General features: G+C 38.0%; 1 protein-coding gene and 1 long non-coding RNA gene across 2 annotated transcripts in view; one reads left to right on the forward strand and one right to left on the reverse strand.

Annotated features, from left to right (window-relative positions):
• Positions 1–17,289, reverse strand: part of cnksr3 (cnksr family member 3) — a 54,391-nt gene extending 37,102 nt beyond the window's left edge. The window contains exon 1 of the mRNA XM_038727741.1: positions 17,048–17,289. Coding sequence (XP_038583669.1) covers positions 17,048–17,099 — 52 coding nt within the window. The 5' untranslated portion in view covers positions 17,100–17,289. The remainder of the gene's footprint in view (positions 1–17,047) is intronic.
• Positions 17,290–21,300: 4,011 nt separating this feature from the next.
• LOC119908754 lies at positions 21,301–22,104 on the forward strand. The gene is made up of 2 exons (XR_005445337.1): positions 21,301–21,421; positions 21,714–22,104. It is a non-coding gene; the product is annotated as an uncharacterized LOC119908754 (long non-coding RNA).
• Positions 22,105–24,495: the final 2,391 nt, after the last annotated feature.

Genomic DNA, 24,495 nt, shown 5'->3' on the forward strand with positions numbered 1-24,495 from the left:
CTAACTGCTGATGTGACACCTCTGTGTTTTCAGCCGCTGACACCTCCGACACAGAGAATAATGCACCGCGAGTCAAACGCAACACAGCAGGTTTGTTTGTTCACTCGTGTCTTTATGTTCAATTCAGTTAAAACCACGCAGGGAAACAAATCAACCTTTTTAGTGTCCTTAATTAAAGTAAAAATGCTTTCTGGTTGTGGTTGTTTTAAGACTTATAGAACACAAAAATTATATTTTATATTTGTTCGTTATTTTCTGACATTTTATGGCCAAAAACAGTTAATTGAAAAAAATAAGACAGATTCTCAGATCATAAAAATAATAATTAGTAGCAGCTTTAGCTTTTATGGCTGCAAACACAAATTTGTTATTGATAGATTGTTTGATTAATTAATTCAATTTAAGAAAAAAAAAGACAACTTTGCATCACCAGATCCCTAAGTGGTACCATTTAATTACTAATTTTATCCAATAAACAATAAAAAAAAAAGTTTATAATAAGAAACTTAAAAAAAAAAAAAAAAGCAGACAAACTGTAACCAGCAGTTTGTTCAACATGATCAAGTTGAGTATGAATGTTTAATTTTTATTTTTGGCAGTAATGAAGCATTTTCACATTGTGATTTTCACAAATGATGTGATATTGATATAGGCAGTCCTGAACACTTCTTTACTAGTTTGTTTTGGTTTCTGCTCTGGTTGAGCTGCTGCAACAAACTTGTGAATCAAGTCAGAAAACATGTTCTGCACCTGCACCTTCCTGGAAATATGCCCAGTTTCAAACGTCCATAACATTCCCCAACCTCCTCTAAGAAACATTAAAACTCCCTGCCTGGAAGACACCACTCGAAAGGTTGGATGGTGAAAATACATACATATACAACATATTTTAAAAGCATCTGCTAAATGAATAAATGTCAATGAAAATCCCTTTCACTGTGAAAGCTGGATGCGGAGAGCTTGTGGTCAACAGGAATGTGTTGACGACAGCCTGGATCACATTACTGACACCTGAGGAGGCTGATAATCTCTCCACTGCACAGCAGGGTCGGTTAAATGTCACACGATGGCCAAATCAGCTGCTAATGAAAGCATGACAACGCCGGGCCAAGCCTCCCTGCAGAGCACACTGCAGAGAACAGAAACCTTAACACGCAAATCTGAGCTTCTGTTGAGAGCCAACATGTGATTTCAACGCAAGCACAAACATCCAGGTCAGGTGAGATAATATTGATGGTTTCAGGTACAAAGTCTCTTTGTTTGCTCGAGTCATTGGAGTTCATCTTATTTTAACATTTTTAAAACAAATAAAAGTGCACTCTTCACTGGTAGCAATGTTTTCAGACTCAAATGAAGGCTTAACACATAATTTGCACTGTGGAATAAGATACTTGATCCCAGCAGGATTAACCTCAAATATAAAAAGTCCTGCACAGTGCCAACATCACAGAGCTGGATCCAATGTTCTCATGAGAAATGATATAAATCGTTAATTTATGTGACAGCTGAGACATTTTTCTCATTCCACATTTTGAACATTGCAGTCGGATTTGGCGCCCGGCCCAAACTCTTGGAGAGCGGCTTCAAAAGTCTGGCACAGGGTGGGGACCGAGCGGGATCACCGCACCGAAATACTGCTGAGCGGTTTGTGTTTTTGGCTTCAGAGTCGCTTCTCAACCAGTACGAGTAATGAATCGCAGCAAAACGTGGCTGTTTGCATGAACGCTGCACAGAACTCATCTGAAGTTATGCAATGTTAAGATAATGTACATAGATACATACTCGTTTCCAAAAAATTTTAAATCACCCAGAAAATGATTCACAGCTTCCTCACAGCCTGATCCTGTGGTGGCTACACAGGAATGTAGGCAGAGATCCTGATGCTGGAAACAGATCAGCACCCACTGCTTCATTCATCTCACTCAGATGTTACAGACACAAATTGCCAAAATAAGATTTATTTGAACAAATTAAAGGTTCCCTACAAATTTTCAGCCTTTAAGCAAAATTTCTACATTTGATTCGACGTTGGTCCTGTTGTCTCAATAATAATACTTGAGGTTAGTGTTGCTGTTAGTTTCTCAATAACTCTAGTAATACTTGAGGTTAGTGTTGCTGTTAGTTTCTCAATAACTCTAGTAATACTTGAGGTTAGTGTTGCTGTTAGTTTCTCAATAACTCTAGTAATACTTGAGGTTAGTGTTGCTGTTAGTTTCTCAATAACTCTAGTAATACTTGAGGTTAGTGTTGCTGTTAGTTTCTCAATAACTCTAGTAATACTTGAGGTTAGTGTTGCTGTTAGTTTCTCAATAACTCTAGTAATACTTGAGGTTAGTGTTGCTGTTAGTTTCTCAATAACTCTAGTAATACTTGAGGTTAGTGTTGCTGTTAGTTTCTCAATACTGTCTGCGGCTCTCAGCACCAAGCCCATTGGCTCCTAGTGAAGACGTAAATCTTAAAAGAGTTAGTAATTTGCTGCTTAATGTAGTTTTTAACAAACAAACAAACAGGAGGAAATAGTGTATTTGCTGGGGAGTATTTTCAGCAGATTTATTATTAAGACTTACTACGTGACGGAGCGTTTCTATTTTAACCCACGCAGCTTCTCTAGCATTTACTGTACTGGTTTAGTGGACCAGGAAATTCACAGACCAATCGCATGTGCTCCAATCGTCTCATGTGACGCTGCTCAGCCAATCAAATCTGTGCATCCCAATGCTTGCAAGTCGAGTCCACAAAATTCATGTTTCAAGACTTCGTTTTGGAAACACACATGAAATGAGGAGACGAAAGGGGAAAATAGATTTCACTTGGCTTTTAATGAAGAATGTACAGATTCTCACATGTACATTCCTCCCACGGACAGCTCAGAACCAGAATATCTCATAGATCTCCAATGCGAGCTGGCAGGACCAACTAGAGCTCACGTTTCTCACTGAAGAAGAGAAAGTAGGAAAGTGGTAGTAAGAGGGAATGAAAGAAGAGAAAGAATTACAGCTGTTCAGTTGTTATGATGTGTTGAGTGTTAGACTGCACTTCATCACTTCAAGCTACACTTTTTATTTCCTTTCCTAAAAATTAGGCACTTTATTTTAGTTTACTTAAATTTAGAATTTATTATTAGAGTAGTTATTTATTATTCCTCCAGTTTGATGTGAAAGCCGACAGTAAATATTCTTGAAATATTATTTGATTTGATAATCCGTTATCTAAAAACATATGTTGATACAACTATACATTATGGTACTGAATGAGAACACAAGTAAGTCGTTTTGACCACCGCAGGTTAGGGAGCTTGATTTGGCTGTGAGGGTAACTCCGACCAGAGTTCACTCCGTGTCGGAGTGGAAGTGGCGAGGGTCTAGTTTTGGAAAGGCCCTGTGTTCACTGTGAAGGAACATGTCAACAATGGAGCAGATGAAAATGATATCAGGCTTTGGATACACCCACAACACTTGTTAGCAGATAAACTGCATTCACTGTTGGTTTGGGTCTTTTCATAGGATTTGTTGATATAAAGATGTAGAATATTACCAGACTTAAGAATATAATCTGTACAGCATGTATAAATCAATGCCTGTATATCCAAACTTTCCAGAAATTATGAATTATTGTACATTTATATCTCATGTTCATTTATTAACAAGAATTAAGTTTGTGATTTTCCACAAATTTTAATCTAATCAGCTCTGAGGTTACTATTTTCACACAATTTTCTAATAGCCATTAAATTATTAACTATTGTCTTCTCTTAAAAAAATATATTTTCCTTTGTATTAACGTGTCACTATTTTTAGCTTGAAATGCCCTTCCATAGAGGTCACAACAAACTTCACGTGAAAAAACACACCTCTCTTCTTGTGTGGATCTTTGTGAAGCACTTTGAATCCAACTTGTTTGTTGACAGAGTAAAGTAGACTCAACATGAAAGCACACTGGAGACTGACAAAAGTGCACAGATACTCTTAATATTCACAGCTTCCTTACTGACTTCCTGCAGAAGTCAGGAAATGTTGAGTTTGCAAACTACGCTTGTGCTTTTCTTGTGTAATGAAGTGAAAATTTTACAGGAAACTTCATAAATTGTAAAATTAACATTAGGATCTCAGACTTTAAATTCACCTGTAGGGATGTATATTTTTCTGAATTTCCATAGTTTACATTAGTCAAACTTAACAAAAGTTAATTTCTCTGTCTGTGGTTTGTCTCCGACCGGTCTTATATTTGCAGACGACTCTGGGCCTCTGTCGTGCTGTCAGTCATCTGGTGGTGGGAAACTCTCTGTGTACCGACACTCAGCAGCAGCTCTGGGGTGGGAAAGTTTTACTTTGCACTGCAACAACAAAACCGCTGGTTCATCAGACTCTGTCACTGCTTTACCCAGCTAAAGCTCAGTTCCCTGCTAAAAGGTCAACATCTTTCCCAAACACAAAGTCAACTAGTCCTGATGTTAATTGCAAACAGAAGGTAACGACCGATGCTTGCTTTACAGATGTTTACCAATATTTGAACAACCAATATTACACCCGATGAGTAACCTACAGTATGTTTACCAGCTAATATACTTCAATGTGAATGCAGATGAAGTTACACTGGAAGCTGTGTGTTTGTCTGTTGATCTTTGTATATTATTTCCACCACAAACAAAAGTGTTTTTTTAAATGTTATATATCTAAAAGTATGTCAACTTTCCCGTCCACATACTGTAGTGTACTTCTCATTTGTATGTGTTGGTCACGGTTGGGTCGAGGCCACTTTTGGGATCTTTCACACCTCTAGTTTCAGATAAACTTGGTCCAGACCACGGGAAAACATGGTCAATTACAAACAAACCAAGAAACAAACAAACCAAGAGCTGTAAACATGAAGTCTTTACGGTCTGACAGGTACCTCTCTGATTGGACAGTTTGGCACGATTGTCATCTTGCATCATCAGGAGCAGCTATATAACAGGCGGATTAGTGTGGGATCGCCTTGTCACGCACTCTTTAATAGACTTAATGAACTGGCTAAGCACACAGAGCAGGATAAAAGCACAACAGACCGCAGATTTGACTGCTTTGGGCTGATGGATCAGAGAAAATCCTGCACTCACATGCTGGTGGGCATATGCGTTGTTGTGGTTAACAAATTAATTATATAAAGTAATTAACTGATTTGATAACAGATGATTTCATGCGAACAAATCATAGAAAACAATGATATTTTATCTGTACTATCTTAAGTTAATTGCTGGCTTGTTATCAGACCAACCAAATAAAAAACTATTTTACTATTTACTAAACTATTTCTATCTGATGTATCTATTCAAGTAAAACTCTAATCTTATCTTTAAATTACTTGGCATTTGTTGACCTGGTTACAGTTATGGACAGACTCCTAAATACCCGGCTCGAGAGTACGTTAAAGTATTTATGTGCGGATAATAAAGTGTGCTAGCCCTTCCGGCTTCAGTCAAACACGTGAGGAAGTCAGTGAAACAGAGCTGCAGGTGAAACTCCAGGTGCTCATAAAACAGTCCAGGTAATCATTCATTCAAGATCAAAACAAACAAGATGTTGGCCTTCATTTTACAGAGTGATATGACAAGGCGTCACACCTCAAAATACACACATCCTGCTCATTGAAAGGGAAAATATCAATCATGTTTGTCATATTTATTAATGTAAAAATGTGGCAAACATGACAGACATATGGTGTCATGAAATAGTAAATCTAATATGCTACAACTACCATTTTATATTACACACACGTCTAGATTAATACTCGTTTGGTTGGACAATAATGTTTATAACTTTATTCAGTTTTGTCAATTAATTTATTTTTGACAACAATCACAAATATTTTGTGGATTATTTCTCATTTTATGTTAAACTGAAACCGTTTTCCCCTTGTTTTTTTTTCTTGTTTTTTCTTGTTTTCTCAGCCTGCCACACCAGCCAGCAATCAGCCTCATCTCTGCCAGTACTTCAACCCCGGTTCTCCACCCAATCTCTGCTTGATCGTCGTTGCTCCTAACCTGGTGCCACTTCATTACTCAAGCTCTTGTGTAATCTGCGTCATCTGTTTCCCTGTACTTTTGTTTTCCTTGTGTCTAACCCTTTCTGTCTTCCCTCCAGGTTCACTCACCTCCGTCCTCCGTTGAGTCAGCTGGGCTCGCCACGCCTCCTCTCCCCTCGGACCTCCTCCACGGCATCCCCCCGGCTCTTCCTCATGCCTAGCCAGTCAGCCTGCCACCACACTCCTACCAACTCCCCCGCCGTTCAGTTCTCCCGTGCCCGTGTTACCCCGACCTCCGCCTCTCCCTCACCTCCACTCCCTTAAACCCTTTTCTCCTCAATAAAACCTGTTTCACTGGAGCATTTCTTTTGGGTCCTCTGTCCAACACACACAACAATTGTGTGACTTGTCACACTACACAAACTGATTGAGGTAGCAGTAGACCAGAAAGATAAAATTACATTTTTGTCAATGGAGTCTGGTGGCTTTGACGCGTGTGATATAGCAACTGTTTACGGTTAAACAAAAAAATGTTCCCACTTTGTAGAGATCCTTTCCATATTGTTGTCATTCGCATTCTGAGTCAATGGCAAAAACAAGCACTTTAGTGGACGTACTTTCACGAGGCGCAATTGACCCTTTGCTAAGCCACGCCCCCCTTAGTTACCGTTAAGTCCCACAAACTGTCGGCCCTGTTGGCATTTCTCATGCTCAACTGCACTCTCTGGATATATAGTTTAATTTTAGGAAAAATTAATAAAGCATTCTCAGAAAGGTTTGCATTCAACATTTGAAGGTTGTAATTCAGGCTGTCAAAGTGATGTGAAACAAAGACAGAAGCTAAAGCCTACCGATCAGAGTAAAAGTGAACAACCACCATCACCTGAGGATTGAGACAGAGGGCAATGATATTAAGGATTAACACTGTTCCTGTACAGCTGGGTAGGTAGGCAATAGGGCAATATAACGTTACATTCAGTAGTAATTTAACATTACAATTAAGAACAATCCAGACTACATTATTTTGGATTTGTTTTAGGTTTTGGAAAGGGAATAAAATCATACTTCTCCTTAGGGTGGTGTTTGAGCACTTAGGCTCAGTGTGTGAATGGTGAATGCACATGTAGTTTAAAAGCGCTTTGAGTGGTCAAAAAGACTAGAAAGGCGCTATACAAATACGTAGCATTTTCAACCTCTCTGGTTAGCAACTGTAATTATTACAAGTGAGGAACAGCATTTGACCATTTCCTGGAAAAATACAGCAAAAAGAAAAGCTAGAAAACAACTCCTTTTGCATTAGAGTCAATAGAGCGCAGCCATGAAAGTGTCGGACCTCAGTTAGAGCGAGTCCTATACTGCGCTGTGATTGGCTAGCTGCATATTTGGGCGTGGCTTAGCAAAGGGTCAAATGCCCGCAAGGATTTTGTTGCAGCCCTGTTTCACTGCTGCCGACTGAGCGCATTTGCTCGATACTGGACCAATTTCAAAAAATGTGTCCTAATTACTCAAACCGACACATAAACACGAGAAAATAGGGTCCAGGTTAGAAAATACTTAACTTACCCTTTAATAAAGCACAAACTTGCAGCTTGAACAAGTGAAACAACATCACATCACTTCAGTTTGACATGAGGTTTATTATCGTGTTTTTTTTAAAGGAAAAGACTCCAGAAGAGATTGAAGTGCTCGATAACATTTTTCTGCATTGTGAGACTGTCCCGGTTGAACTCTACATTACCTATTCATTACAACAAGTGCCGCGTGTTGTGTTGTTAAAGCACAAGGGCGACTTCGGACCCGACACGCCCCGGCTGGGGGCAACAATGGGAATATTTACCCCACCTTCATCACAAAAGGACAAGAGTGGAGAGCGGAGAGGAAAAGTGGCAAAAGAGCACTAAGGCTATTCATAGCTTCACTGGGCCTCTGTAAAACCAGTCCCTCAATCACACACACCCCGTCCATTCATCTCATCGGTACAAGGCAGCGGGAGGGGGTACACAGTCTGTCGAACAAACGCGATTCAAGAGGAAAAAGGATTTCCTTGAGCGCTCAGCAGTCTTATACAATTAAACAAACAGGAATTGTGGGAGTTCACTGTGTGCAGAGCAGAGAGAGCTGTATTATAGCAGCCCACTTTAACCAGTAACAGCAGGGACTGGTGCAGATCCACAGGAACGGGTGGTCCACAATGGCAGATTGAAAACGTACGTCTAACTGGTTGAGAACTGGGAGGCCGGGGTAGTGGCGGAGCAAATCATAAAAACAGTAACACAACCACAGACTGGACTTTGGTTTGTGGACTACTGTTTTGAAACCTCTGGTTTTGCATGTTGGCCGTCACCATCTTGTTTTTTCTGGAACCAGAAGTGACCATATTTGGATGAGAGATTGGAGCTAGCTAGGTTATACGTCCTCTCTGACTCTGGGAAACCCTGATCGACATTTTTTACTATCTTCTGACATTTTATAGACTAAACAACTGATTAATCGAGACAATAATCGACAGATAATTATCGTACCAATACGTAACCAATATTCTGTTATATCACGGATACCAGTCCTGCAGGTTTTAATCATTCAGTTCTTTATGACGTTGAGGTTGTTGGACTCATTAGCTCTGACGCAGGTTGAACAAATCTCCCACAATCTGCTTTACTTTAATAAGGCGTTACATGAATGATGGTGATGTTACAGACTAACACAGATCAGTTCTCACAGAATCCACTGTTTGACTCACTCCAGCAGGAACATGGGAAGGTTTATTGACATGTGAGGACATCTCTAGCATTTTGTTTTGGGTATTTGGGAATTTTTTAGACCAAATTGTAAATACACGTAGTATTACTGTTATCTGTGTAGTGTTGCAGTGGATAGGATACTGGATCATGGTTCACTGACCTGGTGATATCAGCTGCACTAATTATTTTCGTTGTTTGTCGATTGTTTTCTCGATTTACAGATTTTTTGTTTGTTTGTTTGTTTCTTAAGCTGAAGATGAGAGCAGGAAGAGGTGCTCAGTGTAGAAAACATGGATGTTTCCTCTTATTCACCATGCTTCCTCATTGACCTCAGTTTCACTGATAAGAAAAACATTGGGAGGAAGACAACAAAAAACATTTGATCTAAAATCAGGACAATCTGCCCTTTTATATCTACTACAAGCTACACTTACATGTTACATGGTTCAAAGTGAAGTCATTTAATTCACAGTGACCTCACTCGGTTGTTTTCTTTGTAAACATCCAGGAAAACCAATAAGATAACTGAAACTCTCAATAAATATATCACCAGTACTCCTCTCCTCAATTATCTCTATCAGATAACTAACGAGAAAAACGACAGAGTTCTGGTTTTGTTCAGTCTAACCCTTTCATTACAAATCCTGTCTTATTTATTATTTTCTTTTTTTTATTTTATTATTTCTTATTTTATTTGTGGTTAATTCCTATGAAAATCAGCCTGTGGAGACTTTAAACTGGCTGCTGACAAATAATCTATCAGTCAATTCTGAAAAAAACAAAACAAAACTGAACGCTGGTGACGATGTTCTCAAGTGACAGAGGTTCTCCTCCCAGTGAACAAACAACCAACCTTGCTGATTTGGATTCAGTCCAGCTGATGAGTAAAAACAGAACACCTGTCCGCTGTCACTCATGTGAGTCCTGTTGGCGACAGGCGCAGACATGAGGAGAGGAGGCTTTGTTTTCTATTTGTTTGCTGATGTGTTGGAAACCAAAGCCAGCATTGTCAAAACTCAAAGCATTGTGGGTAGAAGAAGACATAATAAACTCAGGCCTGATGCTTATATTCAGCAGTTTGTCTGTGTTAACACCACAGGAGGAGAGATCAATCAATACTGAAATCACAGAGCTAAAATGATTGGCAGATTAGTCGTCCTGTATTTAATCTTTTGTCTTTTTCTGTTGTTCAACTTCAAATTTAAAGTTTAATTTTCAGTAGCAACCCAGAATCTCTCTATGTCAGACATCACAAGATGTAGTTAGTAGGAACGAGGGAGGAGGTGTTGGTGAATGTTGAATTGTAAAACATGAAAAAAGAAACCTGAGAGAGAGACTTCTGTATGTTTTCAATAAATATATCTAAATATTACATGTGCCGGCAGCTCTAAATATGTGGGGGTTTGATGCATTCTCTGTTTCATATCAAAACTAAAGATATTTTTAAAAATATTTTGACTGCTGGTCAGATTCCATGCTGGGCTCTGATAACTTATGACAGACATTTGTCACTATTTTTGACATTTTAGAGAAAAAAATTTCAGAGAACAATTAATTAACTCATATCGGATGCACACCTGGGGCACAGGAAAAATTAAATCATGTAAAAGAAAGATTAATTGTCTCATTTTAGGGATTTGACTGAGTTTTGATTGTTGCATCTTGCAGCTCTAAAAAAGATGCCGTTTTGAACTGCGCCTTTGTTTCCTGATGACCATGGCCCTGCCAAGCAGAAGCACCAACTCTGTCCAATTAACATGCTTTTTGGGATTCATGTGACTCATTTTAAGCTTTCATACTGGTCAGAGTCAACCAAAATAAACCATATATAACATATTGTGGCCAGCTTAAGGCTCACCTGTGCAATCTCCATGCTGTCTGATCAGCATCTTGATATGCCACACCTGTGAGGTGGATGGATTATCTCGTCAATGGAGAAGTGCTCACTAACACAGATTGACAGATTTGAGAACAATATTTGATAGAAATAGGCCTTTTGTGTACATAGAGAAAGTCTTAGAGCTTTGAGCTCATGATGAATGGGGGCAAAAACAAAAGTGTTGCGTTTATAATTTTGTTCAGTACAAAAATAAAAGAAATTGAACATTTCCATTTCAACAACTCAACCAAAGAAAACCTGGAAATTGACTTACTGTTATGTGGACATTATTTAACATCAAGGTATTTGTACAGTGTTTAGTTGAATGGTATATGATGCGAAGGTTCAGCGATTAAACCACATTATAGATATTTACAGCTGTGTGGGCCTTTATACAACTAAATGAAGGCACATTGTTTAATAACTGTAATAAAAATATGTTTCTCTCAGTCTCCCAGACCTGTGACCTTCCTTCCTTCATCGCAAAATTTTAAAAAGTCCCAGCAGGAAGGTCTTTTGTTAGATAAAATTCTTCAAACTGAAAGCACAGCGATGCTGAGCTTTGGCTGCTCTCCACTGTTCAGCATTTTCAAAGATAAAACAAGTTTATTTTGGCAAAACAACATTGGCAGGGAGGAGCAGGAGTCAAAGTACATGATAACAATCTGATTTTACAAATTGCTGTACCTCCAAACAAGTAGAAACTATAAATCTGTTGGATGTGAAAAGGATGTTACATGGACATCTTTTATATGATTGTTTATATTGGTAGAAATCCAGGCAAGAGGTTTGGTTTTGGTGTTAATCAAAGCTTTTAAAAGGATTTAATATTGCAACCTTTTTACAATTATTTCATGCACTGTTGCCCTTGAATGAAAAAAATATATATTTCCCATATTATTTCAAGTAATCAATGAATAGTTTGGTCTATAAACCCTAAAAGATACTCCGTTTATTATCAGATAAGACAAAGAAGCAGCGCATCACCACAACTGAACATATTTTTGCTTGAAAAGTGACCTAAACGATAAGTCAATCATCAACGTAGCTGCTGATTTTTTTCTGTTGATCTACTAAACAATCAACTAAATGTTACTGACAGATAAGACTGACAAACTTTATGCTTGAAATGTAAAAGGTTTGACTAAATGGTTTGACTATATTTTAACATGACTGCTAAGAGTAGGGCCGATACTTTCTGGGAAAACACGTTGAATTAACAAAACTTTACTTTATTTCAAGATAAGAACACAGCGCTCAGCAATATTGACTTGATTAATCAAGCACGTCTAACAAATGATTATAATTCACTTATAATATCCTGAGATTGTGCGTTTGCGAATCATTATTGGTGATTTTATAAGATATGGAATAAAAACAGGAACATTTTTAGAAACAGTAATTGTTTGGTTGTGTCGGGTTCCACAGGCAGAGACTTAACATTCAAGTCACAGTTCACCACCAGGACGAGAAAACATTTAAGCTCAGACAAAATATTCTAACCTCAACATCCACTTACTGGCTTTTTCTGGGGCATTCAACCACATCTCACAAGACTAAACTTCAGCTCTCAACATTTGAGCTATGTCATTATATTACTTTAAACTAGTGTCCGATCAATACTGGACTTTTGAGGCCAGAGCCAATATTGATTTTTGTCTGCCAATATTTGTTTTTTAATGTAAATGCATAACATAAACAAACAGTCTTGAAAGGGATCACAAATAGCATCCTGGTGACACAAACATATATCCTTGTCATTTATCTCCTGACACCATATATCTCTAATAAGCTAATATCAGTAATATTGTCTCTACCTGGTTCAACTTCTACTAAACAAAACCCCAACTATACTGTATCTGGTCTTACTGCATATCACAATATGTATCGCCCAGCTTCTAATCTACTAAACTCAGTAATGTAAAGAAACTCCTGCTCAGTGTTCTTGTGATACACACAGATAAGTAATTCCAGTCCATCCTCTCATTTATTGGCTGTATTTGTACACACCCATGAATAAAGAGAGCTGGATGTGTCACCTTATTTATCCAGCCTGTTCACCACTTATGTCGTCATTTACCCTGCAATGTGTGACAGCACCTGCCAGTCGAGCAGAAAACTATGTACATTTGTCTGAACACGCCGAGCTCAGATGTTATGCGTTTGCCTCCAAGCTACAGCTATCTGATCAGTCTATCAGTTTGTAAATAAAAAATTAAAAAAAAGAGACCGAACTTACTCATCTGAGAGCTGCACAGTGTTTATCTTGGTTCAGATGGAAGTAAACTTTTTCAGATATGGACTGAAATGTGTCCAAAAACAAAAATGAAAGTATCAGAAGTTGGCACTGAATGCTTTGTCAGATTGCTGGTTTAGTTTATTCTTTGACCAAATTAGCTAATTAGTTTTCTTAGAAGGTATTTATTTGGGTTTTTGTACAGCTGCTAGTTTCGACCATATTAAATTAGTAATGAAATCACAGCTTAGTACAAGATTTAACACAATTTCATGCCAATTTGAATAAAGGATTAGACCAGTATCACAACTGGAAAAGAAGACTACAGCACAGGTTTGGTCATCAGATGAACATCACATCAAGAAACAACTGCAGACTTGTCCAGGACATGCAGACGCACTACATATGAAACATTTTTTACACATATACTCAACAACTGTCCATAACTGCTACTCTTGATGATTAACTGGGGACACAAATGAATGATTGTGATGTTTGGCGTCGAGATTTGTAAACAAGCCTGTGTAACTCAGGAGGTTTTGCTGAAGTGTTGGCAGAAATGTTTTCTGTCCTTCCCATATAAACCCATAATCCCAGACCACCACTCTGCAGGAGTACACCTCCAACTTCCATGATACTTTTGGTGTTTCTGCGGCTCAGTGACAGCCGGCCTGTGGGAACCTACTGCAGATCAAACAGAAAGGATTTTAACAAGACTGACTGAACCATGAAAAGAACCTGCTGCTTGAGTCGTACAAGGAGAGTAAACACACACACACACACACACACACACACACACCCTTAGGCCGGAGGCAGTCATCTGTTCTGTTGTTAAACTGTAAATATAGGATTCGGATCAATGACAAATGTAGTTTCTATGATGCAACATGTGTCTGCTTATCACTTGACTGATTATATAAAGTTATTTTAAATCAAAATGCTTTTTAATCTTAGCACACAGGAAAATGTACAGCTTCCACTTTCATGTAAGGAACCACAACAGCAAACTATATATTTTCAACAGTGTAGAATATCAAATGAATGAAACTGTTTGGCACCCGACTGTGTTGAGAAAATGCACCATTTAAAAAAAACTAAGTTTGGTAATATTCTATATTATTAAAATGGCCTATATAAATCTACTAACATATAGAGCTGAAACGATTAGCCAATTCATTGATTAGTCAGTCAGCAGAAAATCATCACTTTCTGGCAAATGCTACAGCTTCCTGCTTCTAAAATGAGAAGTCGAAGTCGTTTCTTAGTCTTTTGATATTAAACAAACTCTTCTTTTGGTCAGACAAAAATAGAGATTTCAGTATGTCTCCACAGAGCTCCACTGTTGTCCAAAAGAGATTAAAAACCCATCAGTGAGCCTCACTGCTGCACTGGGTGTTCCTTCATCATCATGAACACACTGTAGTTTATTCTAACTCCGTCCCACATACACCATCCTGCTGCCCCAAGTACTCACTAGAGTACTACATGTGGATTCATCCGCCGCTGAAAATAGTCCCCAGCAAATGCACTACATCTGCCTGTTTGAATAACATTTTATAAAAACTACAATGGAGCAGCTGTTTTAGGAAGCACTGAGTCTTTTAATGAAACTACTACTGCAATAAAGTAAGATTTGTCATGAATCAAGCGAACGTTGGCACTGAATGTTTGTGTTTATATTTTGTCTGATCAGATACCTTCTGATTCTTTTGGGTGTTCTGTCTTAATCCGACAGCAGAACAGAGAGTGACAGGAGACACGGGGTGAGAACAAGCTTAACGGAGCCATGGAGGTCATGTGACTGACCCCGGCGCGTTGTTTTCATGCAGAACAACAGTCAGATCTGCCGCAGTAAAGAGTCCCAGCAACCTGCTGACCCTCCACACGGCAGGAGGCCGACATTTGTCAAGAGCTGGTATTGTCTGGGTCTTTATTGACCGCCAGCGGTGCTCAGCTCTGCATTGTTTCTGCTGCTAAATGACATGTGTATTGGTATGCTTTTGTGTGTATGTGTGTGTAGGGTCCTATGATTTTTGCGATGAGGAAAACAGTTGCAGACTTTGATTACTTGGACCAAAAATGGATTAAGACCATAGAGATGAGCGCAGAGAACCACAACGAGCGAGAGACTTCGATTTAAGGCATTTTGTTTAAAAAACAAACAAGATTTTGCAACTGAACTGCTTTACAGGCTAGTTTACATTTCTCTATTTATCTATACTAATTCTTAATCTCCCCTCTGGGGATCAGTAAAGGCTTATCTTATCTGAAGGGCTTTGTATCTTTTGAAACGTTACCCGTGATACCTGAGTGCCTATAAATACACCAAAGCCATATATTTTGTTAAAATTTTTTACTTTCCTAAACTTATCTTTCTGCACAACCCCTTTTTCCTCTTAGGTTTAGACAGACAAGCAAACGGTTATCATTTCTGGCAACCATCTTTGTTAGCATCAAGAAATGGCGACACATATTTACAGGTCTACCAAAAGGAAGAAATTTTTGGATTAGGTCTGTAAAAGACTATACTCAGTCATTTGCTGCTGATACTAATCTTGAACTACAGGTTTCAGTGTTTACCATCATTTACCTTTAAAAGAAAATATATAGGGTAAGGGTTTTGTTTGGTTTATTTTCAATCAAACTTGTTCCTCAACACACAGTACACAATCAATTTTAGGGAGGTTGTTGGGCCCATGACAATTTATATACACCAATGTCAGAACAACCTGTTGTTGCTCATTAAAAAGTGTCCAGGTCAGTTCATTGTTTTCCAGGACATTCAGGGCAATATTTTTATCTTTTCCCCCCAGGATTTCCAGTCCTGGGCGGATGGGCACCATGTGCACATGGCAGATTTTTAGTTAAAAGTTTTACTTTTATTCATCTCTGAGGAAGACTGAGTGTAATCAAGAACGCTAAAATGTCAAATGTTATATAGTGTAAAAATAACTATTGTCACATAAAAGACAAACTGTGACTTCAAAACACCGCAACACAAACTGCTGCTGCTTATCCCAACCTCGTGATAATTACAAACACATTTTTATCAAACCAGAATTATGTGCCTGACTGTCACTTAATGGCTGATCTGTGTGTGTGTGTGTGTGTATAAATCTCGCCAGGTTGCCATACAGCAGCAAAGTGTTTTTTCTTGTCACATGTGCAGCTGCAGAGTGCAGAAATATGACAGTCAGTAAAAAAGGTAAACAAGGTAACAGCCTGCAGCACAAACCTAATTAACCTGGACCTCATTACATACAGTATACTTTAACTGTTGCCATAGAAGGCAATGCGCTAAGCTGATAAGCACCAAGTATATAAAACTGTGAACCAATTTTTGCACATTTTAGAACTATTGTACTTTAACAGTTCTTGTGCCTTGCACCGGCCCTAGTATTACAGATATCAAAGGACACTCAGCCCTAAATCTGACATAAAGGTAAGTAATCCACATGTACAACAAATCGTTAAAACCACCAAAATCCAAAACACAATCTGCTTTAAATTCAAATGGATTGAGACGTCCTTTTTAATACAGGGACTAACTAACACTGAACTGTGAAAGACTCAATAAAAACTTCTCAACTATGTGAAAATAGAAGTAATTTTAAAATTTAAAACTGCAAATATTTCCTCAAGTAACCACAGTACCAGTACCCCAGCTAAATCATTAAGGTTTTACCATAAATATGTCATATGGGTTGCATGATTATACTTTAATTAGTGCTTTCATTTCAGTCTACAATCATTTCACTGCTCAGTTACTGTATTTCTTCTCTATTCTACTTGTGTTAATTAATTTTATTCCATCTTAAGAGTTTATTGCGTTATTTATCTGTAATTGTTTGTCAGCCATTCTAATGCTTCTCTTTGCCCACGTAAAGCACTGAGCTGTTTGAAATGTGCTATATAAATATTAAAAAAAAAAAAAAAAAAACACACCATGTAAACTATAACTTTAAATGATTTAATGATAATCTGTGATTTGCTGGATCAAGTTGATGATTGATGGGGAGGTTTCAGCTGAGAAACAAATTTTAAAACCTTAATAATTTCCCTAAAAACTAATTAAACCCAACAACAAGCCGTTAAAGTGCTGAATTAGCCGTTATTTTCTGCTAAAAGCTAAAAGCTAACCGCTAACAGCGGACCGTTAGCTCCCCCCCCCTCTCCCTTTGGCGGTCTCACCTCTCATCCAGTCCACCACTTGTTGCGGGGTCCACTTACTCACAGCCTCCATTTCTCCAAAGGGTGTTAATTAATCTCTCGCTTGCTCCAAATGAACCGAAATTAAACCGTTAATCAGACATGATTTAGCTCATGTCGAGGCACCGGAGGAGGGTCCGTCACGGCACAGAGACAGACACGACACCAACGGTCCGCCGCTCGCTCGCTCACTGAGCTCGTGGAGAAAGTTTACAGGCATAACAAGAAACAACCAGCGCGTGGGGCGGGTGTCGGGTTACGAATGGCCTTAACCACGCCTCTTTCTCCCTTCTCCTCCAATCCCATTACAGTTTAATGATGCTGCCTTTAGGTGCTGTCGGAACAAAAAAACAAACAACAGACAATGTTTATTTAAAAGTCATGTGTTCTGTAGATTGCAATCAAATACAAATAGCGCAAGTGAATGAATATTTAATGTTAAAAGTATTAGATTATTTTGCATAGGCTTCATGAATGTATGGTTATATTTAAATGTCTAAGTATACACGGTGCAGGGTTTATGGATGGATGATACCTTAACTGTACTTTTGGGGGTTTAACCATGAGATTTTAACTTGTTGTTTAAGTGCTCTTATGTCATCTGTAATTGTTAAATTATAAGTGATTTGAATTCCACATTCATTCTTGTAAACATTTATAAAATTATTAAGAAAGAAACTCAGTAATATATAGGCAAACAATTCTTCTTAAACTAACAAATGATGATGTTCAACTTTTTTTTGTGTGTCATTTATTTCTTTTTACTGTACCAGAATAAGAGAAAAGATTTACGCAAAAACACCTTAAAAGTCAACTTTAAAACTTCACAATAGCGAATAACAGAAGAGTTCTTTAAACTTTGAGCTAAAATGCAAGTACAGAAATACAAAGGTTTGGTTTAAATTGGTATTGGTAAATAAATTGGTAAAACATTTGGTTTAAATCTTGAAAAGTGACAATGTCACAGGAAACAGACTATTTGGACTCCACCAGGGTGATTTTTTTTTTTTACATTCAAGCAAGTGAAATGTGAACAGTAGCATTGTTTACATTCATTTTGATGTGAGAATTAGCAGTTTTATTGGATATAAACAACCCAAATACAGAATGTTGGACTTTTGCATGACAGAGCAAATTAGCAACAAGCTAAATAACTAGGTAAATAATAACCCAGACTAAATAACAGATACCAAATTGATCAATAAGTAAACTCACAGCAAACTTAACTCAACAGCACAGAACTGAAATGTAGATGCAAAACTCAAATCTTAGAATCAAGAACACAGGGGGGATAAGGGAGACAAGATAACAGGACAACACAGACAACAGACTAGGATAACAGAACAAAAACAGATTAACACAGAACCAAACGGACAACAAAACGGCAGAGCTCACCATAAACACAGACTGGACACAGGACAACAGACAAGACAGAACCCCAAAACACAACAGACCAAAAATAACAGATAATCAACTGACCAAAACTCAGAGTGCTAAACTAAAACATGGCTGACAGGCAGAATGTAACACAAACCGATGTGTGGTGAGCGTTCATCCATCACCCAGGTGGGTGCTACACATTGATGGTGTTTGAGGTGAGTCCCCCCCACTTCACTGCGAAGCGCTTTGAGTTTCCATGATAAAGCGCTATATAAATGTAATGCATTCTTCTTATTATTATTATTTTAACACAGACTCTCCCTGCTGGCTATTTATCATGAGTTGAACTCATCCACCTTGATTAAATGTGTTCATTTGCATGCTGCATTTTGGTAACATAAAATGCATGCTAAGTTAGATGAATTGTTTATCCAGCCCATACTCCTCTCAACCTCTGTATGAAACAAAGCCTTAAAATGAGACGCTGCCATAATAAAAAAGCATTCCTTCAGCCTCTAATCAGATCTTTTATCTTCTGAGCTCCACAGCAGCACTGTCATGTGTGATTGGTGGTGGCTTGTTAAGCTTTTTTAGGGCGTGCACATGTTTCCCATGGGAAGAGGATGAGAACAAAGCTCTGAACTGTGCTGAGAAGAAGAACATCAGCTGGGAGTGAAAATGCTGGACAGAAGAGAAAACATATTACAGTATAAAGTTTGTCCTCAAAGTGGATTTATGTTACAGGGTCAGAAAAGTACAGTATGCAAAAACCAAGACCAAAAACATTCATTTAGTTTTCGTTTAACTTTTACCACCAAACTCTGAAGTAAAACAACAAAAAAGGAAAATTAATTACACTTTGGCTTTCAAAACCACAAATCCTTTGACATGTTCCACCACCATTACTTAGACTTTAAGTAATGTGCTTCTCAATTTCTTCATAGCTTGTGAAATCAAAACAATATTGAAATGACCCCGTAGTTCACAAAATAAATAAATAAATAAAAGTAAAATCTGGGATAAAAATGAACATAATGGTGCAGTAGCAATTAGCTTTTTCTGCTTTCCCAAATAATGCTTTGATTTGTCTTGTGACCCCTTGACACACTAATAAATACATACAATTCTTACAGGTGTTGCAATGTCAAATTGTGGCATTGTGCTTCCTTGTGTTCACATTAGACTCTCAAAAGCTGGATATGGTAAAAATCTAACAGCACTTGAATGCAGCATGTAGGAGCTGATGTGGGCGGGGCTTCTTGTTCCGCTTCTTCGGTTTAAAAAGAGTCCATTAAATCCTCTTTAAATCTATATTTTACTGGGAGATGGAGATAAACGGTGTGTAACAGTGGTCAAAAGAGAGAGGAAAGTAAGTTGCTAGTGAAAGTTTTGGTCTTTCAGTTTTAAAAACATCTGTCTGTCTCTAATCAATGAAGATGAAGTAAAGCAGCTGTGTAAATGGGCAGTAAAAATCAACAGCCAAAGACATTATACAAACCCTTAACATTTAATCAAAGTCTGGTATGTTTGAGCTTTCTTAATATCTTTCCACCAAATGACCAGAATCTGATGTGACGATAGTATCTCCAGGTTTTGTTCCCTGCTCTTGTTGGCTATAAAACACTTTTTTCCAGCTGCATTAATGTCCAACATCATCATATATGAATTCTTGCAGTACCATTGCTGTGGGATCTTTTCAACAAATTAAACCCTGAACTTGTTGCTTTGAATGCTACATCTGATTTCTAAAGAAACATTGCCCTCCCATGACACAAATCAGTAAGACACGTCCCTAATAAACTAATGAATTAATACATGACTGTTTTCTTTCTGATAATATAATTTAAATGTCAAGGACCCTGGAACTTGCAATTAAAACTTCTTATCTTAAAGATTTCTAAAGTAGTTTTTGTCATTATTTAATTTAAGCAGATTGTGCCACAACTATTTTAGAGTCAGGAAAGGAAGAGGTTATTATTATTAAGTCAGTGTTATTAATCATCTGATTGACAACAAATTAAGGTGATTAGCCTACTAATGTGCAGATATACTGAATGACTCTTTTCACGTTAATAACACATAAAAATGTCACATTCTGCCTGTCGGCCATGTTTTTAGTTTTGCCCTCTGTGAGTCTTTGTTATATTTGATCAATTCAGTATCTGTTATTTTGTATGTTGTGTTTTAGGGTTCAGTCCAGTCTGTTGTCTTGTGTCCAGTCTGTTAATGTCATTGTGAGCTCTGCCTGATTTGTTATCCGTTTGGTTATTATCTCTCTGTTTTTTTCTGTTCAGTTATCTTAGTCTGTGGTTGAGTGTGTCAGTGTTGTCCTGTTACCTTGTCGTCCTTACCCACTCTGTGTCATTAGTCCGGTCCATGTTTGTGGTGTTGCTAACGCCTTGCGTTTAACTCCCTGTTTCTGTCCTGTTTAGTTTAAACCCTAGCAGTTGGTCCATGTTTTCTGTTGGTGGTTTTGGTTCCTGGTCTTGTGTTCTCTGTTTAGTCTTGTGTATTCCCTTGTTCATCTACTGGTTCTGTTTAGCTCACTTCGTACCTGTCTGTCATGTATTCTGTGTAGCCTTGTTTATTATGCTATTCATCCGCATCTTTAAGTTTACTTAGTATCCGTCTTGACTCTTAGGTTTAGCTCTGCACCTCAGCCCTGTGTCCTAGTTGTGTCTCAGTTCCTGTCTTAGTGTTTACTTTTGGTCTGTGTACTTGTGTGTTCTGGGTTAACTGTCTCTCTGCTGGCCTGCCTCTCTGTTACCCCCTGCTGTGTCTGCCTGCTTCGTTAACCTGATCCCAGTCACCTGTGTTGCTCCCTCCCAGCTCGTTAATCCATGTGTGCTTATATACTTGTTTGTTTCCTCAGTCTGTGTCTGGTCATTGCAGTTTTTACACTCTGTTATGTTGTATGGAGGAGTGTTCTGGCTGTTGCTGTTTCTCCTGCTGTTTTTGGATGCCAATCAACTACCTGTAAGCCTGATATTCTGCTTCTGTTGGATTAAATCCCCTGAACTGTATCTCTGCCTTGGTGTCTTGCGTTTGGGCTCTCACCTCCTCTGCGCTTACCTCCACGAATCCTGACAAATAACCATGTAAACGTAAAGGAAAAATCTCTTCATTACTTGTGCCTCCATGAAGAAAAGACCACCAATTTGTTTGTTGTGTGTCCAGGATTTCTCTCTTCTATTAATTGAATTTCTTTCACTCTCCCCTTCCCTCATATGACCTTTGACCTTCATTGTATGAGATGTTTTCTTCGCAGCCAACCTCTCAGCGTCGGGATTCCTGCCAGAGGAAGGTTGAAACGTGGTAAGCGACCCTCAGTATTTACCCTGAGCAGGCTGCAGTGCCTCTCTGGACAATGGATGCAGATAAAGGTGCCTCAGACTGGAACAACATGATGTTGTTGTTATAATACACACAGCAGCTCAGGAAAAGGTATGGTGGTGTTTGGGAACTGCAGAGCCTGAAAGCATGTTGCTCCACTGGAAAATCAATACTTATATTTGACTTAAAATTCTACAGTTGTTCAAGTTTCCTTTTAACTGAAACATTACTAAATGTTATTGTGTTTTTATATACTGTTATACAGGTGCACTCATTAATTGGTTTTGTTTTAATTAAAGATTGTTTATTTGTTAACCCAGTTTAAATGTCTGTCTCTCTGGTTGTGTCTGTTTACCGCACATTACATCATTTATGCTAGTTATTTTTGTGGAAATTAAGTAAATTTACTTAGTAAGGACTGAATTTAAGTACAATTTTGAGGTACTTTGAGTACTAGTTACTTTGCAGATCAGATTAATAATAGAAAATATAATCAACAAATAAAGTACGATGTAATAGTAAAGATTAAACTTTATTGATCCCTGAGGGGAAATTCACAATCTGCCCAGGAGATAAAGTAGTTGAAATCAGTGTCACCTTTACCTGCTGCAACATTAAAGAGAGGAACATATTAATACATCAATAATTATAATTCAATAAAATGATTTGCACTGTTCTGAAATATCCCATACTGCAAAATGAGCAGGCTACTTTTACATTTAATGTAATTTAGGTATTTTTCTATGCTTTTACTATAGTAAAAATGTGAATGCAGTACTGCTAATTTTACCTAAAATATGAGTACTTCTTCCACCTGAACTGCACTTTAGGTAATGTAGTGTTTCCATCAGCAGATGGCGCCACAGATTTATCTGATGAAACTCAATGGCAGCGACCAGGCAGTGATTGTCTATGAGAAAGATGCATCACTCTGAGGTATAAAAGAGTCAGTAACAAAGAAAAGTTCCCTCAGTACCTCAGAGAGTAATGTCAGCTTGAGTTTGTCTTTGCATGCTCATTAATATATGTTGCACACTGCCTATACTATAGTATGAACATTTCGGCTATTTATTTCCTCCAGCGTTAGCTAGCCAGCTTTAGTTTAGCTTCAGTAAGTGGCTCATGTTCTCAGAGCTGGCATTTGTTTGTCTGTTCAACAGTGTTTAAAGTTATTCAAGAATCCCCAAACATCCGTTCATCCACTGAAATGTAGATGAAGATCAGATGTTTAACCTGTTTGTGTCACTATTTCCTAACATGGTGGCCAGAAATTATGTTCCTCTGTAGAAAGCATGGAGCATTCCTACTTATAGATAGACCTTTTTTTAAAGAGCAATATCCCTTTTGTTTAAATGTATAGCGCATTTCTAGTCTTTGCGACCACTCAAAGCGCTTTTTACACTACATTCATACACTGAGCCTAAGTGCTCAAACAGAAACTAACATTCACACACATTCACACACTTGTGGAACAGCCTCCAGGGGCAGTTAAGGGTTCAGTATCTAGACCAAGGACACTTTGACATGCAGCCTGGACGAGCTGGGGAGCTGAACAGGCAACCCGCTCTACCCCCTGAACCACAGCTGCCCATTTTAATAGGAAAGAAAGCCAGAAACAGTTGCAATATTGATCTTGTCAAAGCCATCAAACTGGTAATTTTAACTTAAACAGGAGTTGCTGGACATGTGAGTCTGGTGGCTGGTGACATAGCGACTGTTTCTATTCAAACAAAAAGGATGTTTGTACCTTTCAAAAAGTTTTTGTTTCTTGTGAAACATTGTGAGATGACCTTTCAGAAAAAGGGATGTAAAGGTACATATACATACACATACTGTATATGTAGCGAAAACTGGAGCACCTGAAGGAAACCCGCACAGACACGAGTAGAACAAACTCACACATTGATAAGAGTCACATTTACAGAACGGTTTATAACAATATTGTTTTTACATGGATTTATTCAAAATATATATGTGTGACTGACCCTTTTCCCCCCACATTTTTAATACCACATAAAATGAGAATGATAAAAGCTATTTTAAAAAAACCTCTGTAAATGTCTTGCTTTAAGACCTAGAAACAGTGTGTAAAATGATGAAGCTCAAATTGCCTTGAAGGGCAACACACTCAGCATAAACACAACTGTTTGTCACAGGAAAACATCTCTTGCAAATGTATGTTTTATGAAATAGCCAATGCTGAAAACAGAAAACAAAGGTTCAAATGATATACAATTCAATATGGACATTTTGAACTTTTACATGGAAAAAGCTAACAAAGATTAAATTTACGTGATCTGCCAGTTAACTGACTTGGTATAAAACAAACAAATAATAATGTTTATTTATATTATTCAAGATTTTTTGTAAATTTTATGAAAGTATGGTAATAATAGTTGCAACTTGAAATGTGAAAATTGAGGAATTGAAGCAAAGTCATCATTTTGGACAGTGGTGCCTCATCTATTGACAACTGAACTGTTGCAATGACAACTGAGCAAATCTAAATATTGTAGGCATAGTACATTTTATTTCCCATTTATTTATTATCTTATACATATTTTGTACCTTTTAATAGGACTTGCCGTTTATTTATTAATTTTTTTCACTTTAGCTCACTTGTTGTGTTTGTTTGCAGAGACACCGGTAGTCCGGTCCCTGGAAATGCCGTCAGAGTGAGGCCTCTTCCCGTCGCTCCTCCCTCCCTCCCCCGGTGC

The sequence above is a fragment of the Micropterus salmoides genome, unplaced genomic scaffold (genome assembly GCF_014851395.1).
Source record: "Micropterus salmoides isolate LMB-PRFRI ecotype aquatic unplaced genomic scaffold, ASM1485139v1 Ms_hic_scaffold_18, whole genome shotgun sequence".
Taxonomy (NCBI): domain Eukaryota; kingdom Metazoa; phylum Chordata; class Actinopteri; order Centrarchiformes; family Centrarchidae; genus Micropterus; species Micropterus salmoides.